This window comes from Cryptomeria japonica, chromosome 5 (genome assembly GCF_030272615.1).
Source record: "Cryptomeria japonica chromosome 5, Sugi_1.0, whole genome shotgun sequence".
NCBI classification, from domain to species: domain Eukaryota; kingdom Viridiplantae; phylum Streptophyta; class Pinopsida; order Cupressales; family Cupressaceae; genus Cryptomeria; species Cryptomeria japonica.
In genome coordinates this window covers 230472404-230483055 of record NC_081409.1, presented here as the reverse complement: position 1 = coordinate 230483055, position 10652 = coordinate 230472404, and the positions used below count along the sequence as shown (strand labels likewise).

The following is a 10652-nucleotide window of genomic DNA, read 5'->3' as shown; positions in this document are numbered from 1 at the left end:
TCATGATTATGATCTCATATGAATTAAATTTTCAATATAATTTCACTGTTTACTTCTTAATTTATATATTTTCAAGTGAAGAAGACCATAACAAGGAGGGAAGTAATATAGTGGCAGCTAGAAGTTGGAGGTTTGTAATTTAACACAAAACTAATTTGACTATGGAATGATACGACATTGTTCACCTACTTAATGAGGATTTCTATGACACAAATAACTTATCATTAAAACAATATGGTACAGATCTATAAATACATTTTTCTTTTAGGTATTGACTTAAGGAGGTAAGTGGAGAAATAAATTTATAACATGTAATGAATTTCTAATATCATTTAGAAAGGATATAAACATGATTGGAGCTATTTTTAAAGCTACTTGCAAGCACTTATGTGACATTCTAAGCCATTAGGATTCATAGTTATTATAGACATGATCAATTGTACATCTAAAACTGGGTTTCCTCTAAACCTAGGAGAGTATTAACATTAGAACATGTTCTATTGTATTGGTAATATGTGACATCATGTAAACCTAAAGTAAGGCTAATATTTTAAATTCTTGTAAAATATTGCTAATTAATTGTTTGTCATTTATCTTTCAAGGAATTTAATGTCTAAACAAGGTGGTTTTTACTATGGTTGGGAACAAATCTAAATGATATGTGATGGCTAGGTGCACAATATTATCACATGTTAAGGTTTTACAGAACTCCAAGGTAACATAAATGAGCTATAAATAAAGTTTCTCTTAATGAAGTTAAAACTTGTCCAATTAGTTTTGTTACCGAGTTCTTATTTCCTCTATTCAAAGTAGAATAAGACATCAACTCTATAACTTAAGATTTTTTTGCATACAATTTTAAGTATTATTAAATTTCTAAGAAGGTATTTGCATACATAGCCTTTCACTAACTTGAAGGTCTTCGTGGGTTTGTAATGGAAATTTTGAAGATTTACATGTATATTTGATGATACATTTTCTAGTATGATTGTTATATTGGATTAGCCAATCTTCTAACAAATTGTAAAACTTTCTCAAAGCTTTCTTGAGGGTATTTTCTACTTTAATACAAAGCATATACATTTACTCATTCATGAAATATTTAAATATACTTGGTCTTCAATATTTATGACATATACAAGTAATTCTATCACCCCAAGGATCAATACATTGATATTTGATTGCAAGTTCATCCACCACACTAAATCAATCCAAAACCTTAATTCTTTTATATTAGTTTGATTCTAGTTGTCTTACTAACTATGCATTAAGAAGAGACACCCTCTCCAATTAATCAATCCTTGATTGCTTACAATCTAATTGTAAATTTTACTACATTAACTTAAACTTTTAAATTACATTTCTTTCAATTATAACAACCTATACTATTTCATTCAATTCAATTTATATTAGACAAAAAGCACACATATAGATCGTAACAGTCTATTCTAACATCAAGAATTAAATTACAGTTTGTCAATCTTGGAACCCTTGATTAGGGGATTATTTTTTGCAAGACTCTGACGCCCAAATGTCTTGTGATCAAAAGAACAATTATGTTCCTCTGGATATCTGTGCTTGCTACAAAATACATGATCACATCTACACTTAAAACTCACACCCATTCTGCAACGCTTATTGCAGTTGAAACATCTGCACTCTGTTACTTCTTCCTCCATTTTTCCTTCTTCTTTCTCTATATATCCTCCTTTCTCACTTTCTTCTGCTTTTTTACCTGCTGCTTCGCTCTCTTCTTTCCCCTTCGCTTTCTTTGCCACCTTTTCAGCTAACGATTGTTTCTCCATATATTTTTTGTAACAGAAAGAACACATATTCATATTCTCAGCAGTACCGAAAAACCCACATTTCTTAATGCAAAGGTTATTCTCTTCTGACATCTTCAAGTCTATGCCAATGCAATGCAATGCAATTCGAATGAAATAGTTAAAGTTGATTTCTTCAATTGGGGTTTCTATTCTTATATCTTTTGAACGCCTTGCAATGGACCACGAACCAACAAACACGTCGTTTATCTTTACTCTCCTTCCTATCAAGCGAAAATCAATGGCTCGTATTTCTTTTTAATCATTTAATTTGCCCGAACAAATTCATCATGAAGCAGTAATCATAATACTAGAAAACTAGTAAACATATGGCTCGTATTTCTTTTTAATCATGAAAACATTCATTCTATACCATTTTCGCTTTTGAGTTCCGTAGGAAGGTGGAGGAGTTGTATAAGTTGGATAATCTTGGGGTGGGAAGGGTTGACTTCATTTTCATGGAGGATTTGAATTGGAAGTCTACAAGTTTCACTCTTGTAGAGGGTGAAGTAGATACGAAGAGGTCTATGTTTGGTGTTGCAAGACTCCATGAACCATGTATGGTGATGTAATACATATATGAACATTTGAGATAGTAGTATGAGACATCTTTATACACTTTTCTTATAGTTTTTCACGCATCTTGGGTTTTCTTAAGCAATATCTTAGTGTTGGTTCTCATTTGAGGTGTTTATGATCTTTGTTCTTGTTGTTTCTATGCTTCTATTTAGTTCTAAGAAAGTTTAGGTTATGGTAATCCTATAAAATGGATATTATAATGGAGCCTTTCAACAAAGCTAAGGGGAGCATAGCGATAAATCTACTTCTAGACCCCTTGAAAGATGAGTGGTAAGAGAGTTTGAATTTTGAGTTGTTATGTGTGAAATCTTGATATCTTTTGTCAATCAGTTTTTCAAAAGTTTATCAACTAGTTTCACACCTGTTAAAATTGTATGCATCGTTAAGCGGTGAATTAGGGTTTGTAATCCTAGCAGTCAACCATTTAATGCAGTAGGTAAAAAGGATAAAAGAAAGTTTTACTATGTTATTTTTATCCTAAATGCATTCAAAAGAGAATTCTTGAGCACTTGCAGTGCGAAGAGAGAATTGTTAGCTGGTTTTAGTCAAATTTGTGTCGTGATTTGCATGATTGAAGTTGGTTCAAAGATTAGTGAAGGTTGAACTGGCATGCACTTCAGAAAGCAACTGGAAACCGAGGCAGTGCATGAGAATTAATGTATTTCTTTGTAAATCCTGTCTCGAATCAAGTTTATCTGACTTGCTTCATCATCAAAGCAAATGCAAAGGTTAATGGTCACATCGGAACCTATGGAGGTTTTGTAATCGGAACAAATAGTGTCTTATAATGTTTTATCTCAAGTTCCTGACAGTGTCAATGTAAAAGGTGATTTCTCTAGCTACATTGATTGCAAAATTGAAGATTTAGGATCATTTTCAATTTATCTATGCGCAAATAAAGTTGTAATCATATGCAAATGTTTTTGGTCGATCATAGGTGCAAATAAAGGTGTAATCATATGTTTTCAATGGGAGAGTAATAAAGTTGGCTTTAAGAAACTCATACAAAATTGTCTCTTTTTGTGATTAAAAGTTGTTGGAAAAGTCCTAGATATATTAGACAATGGGGGAGGGGATGTCAACAAAGGATGAGGATAGAAACCTAAATCTTCTTTAGAAAAATGTAATGTATATTTCTCATGAACCTCCACACTTCATTGCACACATCCTAAATCATGTCCATTGCATCCATGTTTATAATTAAATATGGTATTTAAATCATGTCTAGAGGAGTGTGTTCATTCATATTTTCAAAGTTTAAAGATCCTCAACCATCATCAACACATGTTTTGAAAGAAGAGGTTTGGAATAGATTTAGAAGAAGCTTGAATAATTGACACATACAACTCCCTTAAGACTTCATATTTGTATAGAGGGACCTTATATCAAATTAAGGAAGGCATGAGAGTGATATATGTATTAGTGTAATTATTATACTTTTTGAATATTTATCCTTAGTATAATATTGGAAATAGTATCTTATACTAATTAGGGAGTCGTAATTAGGATATTATTTTCCCATTTTTAGTTGTTGATCTCATTGTTTAAGACACAAATGATTTTAATCATTTTTAGCTATGAAATAAGAGGAATTTGAGGTTGCATCATCATACGCCCATTTTCTAAGGACTCTTGCCAATTGTTTGATATAATGTCAGCAAGCTAAACATTCTGATTTTGAGTCTAATTTGGTGTTAGATCATCATAATTTGATTGTATATGCATTCTTGGCTATCATTCTTTCACTTGCACTCAATTGTAGTTGTACATTTATGAGAAATATGTAATGGTTCACCTCTATACCAAACTGAAAACTTCTGAGACAGTAGTCCGCATAACACGCAATAGTAGCAAACAACATAACACACAGATTTGATAGCGAATATTCCTTGTTTTTCAATCATCATTGGACAAGGGATATTACACAATCATACTAAATAGATTTCAAACCCCATAATTAGTATAGAGAACAACAAATTTGGACTCAAGAGCTTCTAGAGTAATTTTTGAGGTTAAATGAATCTATGAATAATAGTTTAAACATGAATATTGTTTATTTACACTATAAATATTATTTGATGTTGTGGTTAATGTCTTAGGCATGGACAATGTTTTAGGTGTGAATAATGTTTTCAAGTATGAATAGGTTTTTTTGGTAATGAAGAGATTTTCTAGGGTCTATGAAAAATGGTTTAAGCCTTGTGTAGTTTTCAGGCTTTTTTTGCTTGCCTAAACGAATAGTTTCATGAAAATAGACATTAGTTGGGAATACGATATCCAAATTTTAAAAAATAAATAGACATTGGAATGTTGATTCTATGATATTAAACATCTTTAAAACATGTACCCTGGCAATTGCAGCTACAACATGTGACAAAATTCCTTTATTATTTATTCTATGATAGATGTTCATACCTTGTTCCAAAACTTCCAATTTCTCTAAGGCAGTCTGTCAACCAGTCGGCATGCCATTTCAAAGATCCCATTTTCGCACAGGTTGGGGGATGTTGATGGAGCTTTACACCTGTGCCCAAGCCAATGGAGAATAAAAAACATCACTATCTGCAAGTGCAAAATAGATGGGTGACCGATACTAATGAATGAAAGAAGGGTAATGAAGCCTATTGGTCTTTAGCCCTCGGGAGCATGCCCCTATTCCATGAGCCGACATTGCTCCCAAATTTGCACAGGCTGGGGGATGTTCATAGAGCTTTACACTTTCCCTATTCCATGAGCCGACATTTCTCCTATTTTCACAAACCCTATTCCATGAGCCGACATTGCTTGGAGCTGGCATTAATCGGTCAAAACGGTTTACGTGCCTCATCTAAAACCTAGAGTACGCTTACTCTAGGTGGGAATACATTGTTGCGGTGGCAATGTGAGATTGAGAAGAGGCCGTGAAAATGATTTGAAATATCTTGGTCTTTTGTTTGTTTTTTTAAGTAATGCCCATGATCGTCATAATTTCAACGAACACGAGCACTTTTTGTAAACAAGAACAAATTTCATTACCAATTCCTTCTCTGTCGAAAATAGATATTGAATTATCATCGGAATTTCGACAAATGCAGGCAATTTTCCAAAAAAAAAATCAAATTTGTTCACAATATACCTTCTTTGTTGGAAACCTTCATTGGAATTTTAGGCCAAATGTATTAGTGTACCCAACGGTGCAGATCAGGGTTGAATCCCCAATCTACATCGAGTCTCCCCTTCATGGTGCACCACACCGTTTTCCTTTTGCAATTTTTCCAAGTGCTAAGAGTCAGTCCAAATCAGAGTTGTAACTCCAACTTGCACCATGTTCCCTTATTATATATAAATCGAGGTTATAACCCCAACTTGCACCATAATCCTTTCTTAGGTGTAACTCGGGTTTATAACCCTGATTTGCACAAAATTCAGTTTGTCTTCCCTTTGTTTTTGCATAAGTGTAAATCGAACATGTAAGTTTGATATGCACCTATATGACTGTTGACACTTCCTAAATGCAAATCGAACTTATAAGTCTGAAATGCACTTCTTCTACCCCTTTTGGTCATTTTTCTTCAACTTCAATAATTCTTAAAATCCATTTCCGCAACTCCACTCCAAATGCCAGATTCAGCACATTAGGACCAGATGACTGTGAAATGCAAGCTATCAAGTGAGAACATAAAGATTCTATCGATGAAGAAAAATGGAGACAATGATGAACAAGATGAGGCTCCAAACACTTAGTAATTTTTATGCATCTCTAGTCTAATGTCATTTTATAATAAGACTTCGACACATCAAGTGTCATTTTGTACTCATTCTTTTGCATCCAGAACTTGCACATGTCCCAAGTCAAATCAAACTCTACCTTTGACTTGGTTACAAATTAGTTGTAATTTTCCTAGTTTCATGCTACACCTCTTCTCTATATATATGAGGTTTCTCTTTGTAATATGCATCTTAGATCCATCTATTGTCTTTAATATATATATCTAAACTATGTCAAAGCGAAGAGCAAAAGTGAAACTTTGTGTTCCTCTTGTGATTTTACAACTTTGATGTAATAAGAAGAAACCTTTTGGCATCTAGAATTTTTGTTGGATTTATTTGTGTTTATGGTGAGAGTGTTCTTATGTCATTTTCATTATAAAATCTTATTTTCTCAAGTAAAGCTGTGTTGAGAGGATATTATTAAAGTATAGAGGCAATTGTTAACTTGTGAACTTTGAGTCATATCTTGACTATTGTTGTTAAAATTAGGAATTCGTGATTATATTATCATTTTGAAGACTTTGTGCTTCATCTCGATATTTCAAGTAGAAATAGTTGATACATATATATATTACAATTCCACTTTGAAGACTTTGTGCTTGAATGTGTTATCTTGGAAAAGAAATGGTAACTTGAAGACTTTGAGCTTCGTATTACTACTTCAACAAAAGCATTATCAAAGGTGAAGCTAGGAATCATCTTAAAGACTTTTATATTTATTTTGATTCTCTTAGTTAACTCTTTGGGTTATAGAGGAAATTATTAAAGGTTGATAGGACAGCTGTGAATTCAAGACTTTAAGCTTGAGCACTATTTCCAGTCTCGGAGAAGCAACGAAGGACATTGTGCCTTTACAGACACTTTTCTTCTTTTATTATCTATTTTATATTGTTCTTTCTTTCCAAATTAATTTGTAACAACCAAATTGTAGGAACTATTTCTTCTCTATATTGTAAATTATTTCCTAAAAAGAGAGGAAAAGAATAACATCTATCTCGAAAAAAGAGGATAGGATGATGTACCGCCAATGTTAAAATAGGAGTTAAAAATTTGTATCTTATTTTAATAGAATAAAGTAGTGAATCACAGGGGGAGCCTTCCCTTAATAATTAGGAGAGTTTTAATCTTGGGTTGTTGTGGTTGAAACCACAATTTTGTAAACTCTTCTCGAGTTGACAAAATTTTCAACCAACACATTGCTCGCAAAAAGATATTGATTGAAATTGATGTGGTTGAAATATTATTTAAAATAATTTGTATATACTTTGAACTTCTAGAGAGTATCATTTCAAATTGGAACACAATTTTTCTGGTTCACATTTTTAAGTATAATGGGTAACAAGCTAAAATAGTCTATATGACATTTTATTCCCAAAGAGATCAACAAACAAAGGTTTCAAATAGAATTTTGGTGCAAATACTATATGGGTACAATTAGAGATATCCTAAAGATTGGGATGAAAATTTAACATACATAAAATACTCCTATAACAAGGCCATTCACTCAACAATGAATTCATCTCTATTCAAGGCCATTTTTGGCTATTTGCACCTAGCCCATGATCTTATGTGGGCATGTGTCAATCAAGGGAATGGATAGAAAATGGAGATACAAAAGTGGTTAAGGAAATAAATTTAGTTGATAAGGCGAGACAAATCCATATCCATGTCTCAAAAATACTCAAGAATTTGCAAGCAAGGTATAAGTGTTTCCATTATCAACATAGAGTAGAACACAAATTTCATGTTGGCAATAGAATTTTGAGTACCAAGGAATAGAGAGACTTCAAGGAACCTAAAGAAAGATCATACCTTTGACATGTGATCTATTTTAGGTCATGAACATGTATTTTAAATAATTCTTTCAAATTAGACTTTCTCTACAATACATGAAATCTTCTCTACTACTAATGTTAGTAGATTAAAGTTGTTTGAACCCTCTTTATTAGGTAAACAAGATGATTTTTTAATGCCAAAAATGAAATATTTTTCGCTTAAGGAATAAGAACCAAAACATAATGTTATCCTCAATAAGACAACTCTAGTAAATTGAGCATGAAATTTTATTTATAGGTCACAAAGAGTGATTCCATAGTAGAATAAATTGTATTTCTAAAAAGGAAGTGGGAATGTACTTACTACATTTGATTAGTACCTAATCTTTAGGGACCAAATGCCTCTTGGTGGATTGGGTATGACATAAAAATCCAGAGAAATGTCCTAGATTTGAGAGATTAGTTGGATGTCACTTCTTAAGAGTTACACTAGTGAGATTATTTCATTTCCAAAATATATGATAGCTGGGGTGATAATTAAAGAATGGATTTGAAAATGTATAAGACTGTATAGAACATCTTTATACATTTTAGTTTAGTGTGCAAATGTCAATCCTAACTAAAAAGAAAAGTGTTCTAAATTCACATACATAAGAGGTGAACACATTAAACACCATGGCAAATAGATTGTTCATTGTAATCAATGCAAAAACCTTAGTGGAAAAATTATTCATTTTAACAAACTCTTAATAAACTGTTTACAAATATTAGAAGACTATTGAACACACAATATCACAAGTAGAAATTGAAAGATGAAATGTTTTGATGTTGAAATGATCCATTGGGCATCCTTTTCATTTCCTTGGTTTCATGGAAGGGTGGAGAAAGTATATAACTTGAATAATCACATGTTTGTATGGGTTCAATCTCTTGAAAAACTTTATTGTTGTGGTTGTTTTATATATTTGCATTGGGAAGTGGAGGTTTCACTATTTTCAGAGGCAAAGTATGTGTGGATTTGTGTGTATTTGATTTTCTAAATCTGAACGAACCATGTATTGTGATGGATTGCACCTATAAAAACGTTTTAGATAATAGTATGAGATATTTTTTGCACATTCTTCTTTTAAAAAACTCAAGCATGTTGTAATAATGAACATTTGAAATAGTGATATGAGGTGATCTATCCTTAACCTTCATCTTTTTATGTTTTCTTAACCATTATTATAAATTGCTTGATTTTTTTTTTTGCATTTGTTGTTTCTTTCTTTTGTATTAAATTGCCCACTTTTTTGTAACTTGTTTTAAAAAAATTATTATTTAAATTAATTTGTATTTTGAGTTTTTTTATCTATTTTTAATTTTACTTAATTATAATTTCTATCATTTTTCAATATTTATACTATTTTTTTTGGTAGTTTCAATAATATATATATGATTGAAACTACCAACTTGCAAGCATTTATTATTAATCATAAGTTCCTAAGAAATTTTGACCTATAAATCTAAATTTATTTTAATTATAACCTTTTATAAAAGAATAAACTAATTATTATTATTATTCCTTTATTTTTGTTTTCGATTAAATTAAGCAACAAAACAGGGGTGTTGGTCGTGTATTTTTGTTAATGTCAGTTGATTTTTTCATTAACCAAAATCATTACTCTATTTTGAATTATTTTTCTCTACAACATAATAACTTACAATATAATTATACATAATAATAATTATATCAAATTGCATTAACATTAAAAATCTTAACTCTTAGCATTATACATAATATGTATAGTACTACCCCATTCTAGAGTGCATGGGCTTGTTTCCAATGGCCTAGGAGTGATAGACAATGAAATCCATTTATAAGATAATGTGATTGTTAAATAGGGAGTGAGATGATCCATATAGGAGGTGCAGCCACTTCTATGATACCAATTATTCTTTATATAAATATGTGATTTATGTGTGGATCATCCACACTATATAAATGTGATGTATTCTTAAGTTGATCACTATTATACTTGTGATGTGTATGAGCTAGTCATCTTGTGTATAAGTGGTGTATATTCTAGCCAATCACTCTGATCTTGAAGTTTTGAAATGGTATTCTTTATGTGGTTTTATGTGAATTTATACACTACAAATTATTAGGGAACCAACACTTGATTGAAATATGTTATCAGTGCATTGTAACTAGACTAATTTAAAACAATAATCTTAATGAATATTCATGATTTAAAAATGGGATCAGAGATCTCATACAAAAGGAGAGAATGAATTATCTCTATCATTTATGTATGAACTATAGATCTTTTGATTCAAAAAAAAGAGTACATAGAAATGGGAATGACAAATGAACCCTCAAGGTTTAGCTATGAGTCTAAGAATGACCCTAACATTGGGAGTTTACAAATGTTGCCACTTATAGGACAAATTGATTTTTTCTTGAAATCGCAAATTTTATAAAAAAACAAACTTAAGCCTTGAAGGGTTTCATCTAAACGAGTTTTATTAAAGATAGTTAGAATAAACCCCCTTAAAAAATACTAGGATAGAACCCTCATTATCTTAAATCAAACCATCAATGGAATCTCCTTTGCATTTATCAAAAAACTAATTTTACTTTACCTTTTAAGGAATCAAGATTATTTTGTAAGTATGTAGCTCTAATATAAGCTTCTCAAAAAATGTAATTTTGAAAAAAAATTATTTGATTATTATATTTATA

General features: G+C 31.2%; 1 protein-coding gene across 1 annotated transcript; it reads right to left on the bottom strand.

The window, feature by feature from the left end:
* Positions 1-1466: 1466 nt before the first annotated feature.
* Positions 1467-1898, bottom strand: LOC131875835 (zinc finger A20 and AN1 domain-containing stress-associated protein 6-like). The gene has a single exon (XM_059220524.1). The coding sequence runs from the start codon at positions 1896-1898 to the stop codon at positions 1467-1469; it is 432 nt and encodes a 143-aa protein (XP_059076507.1).
* Positions 1899-10652: the final 8754 nt, after the last annotated feature.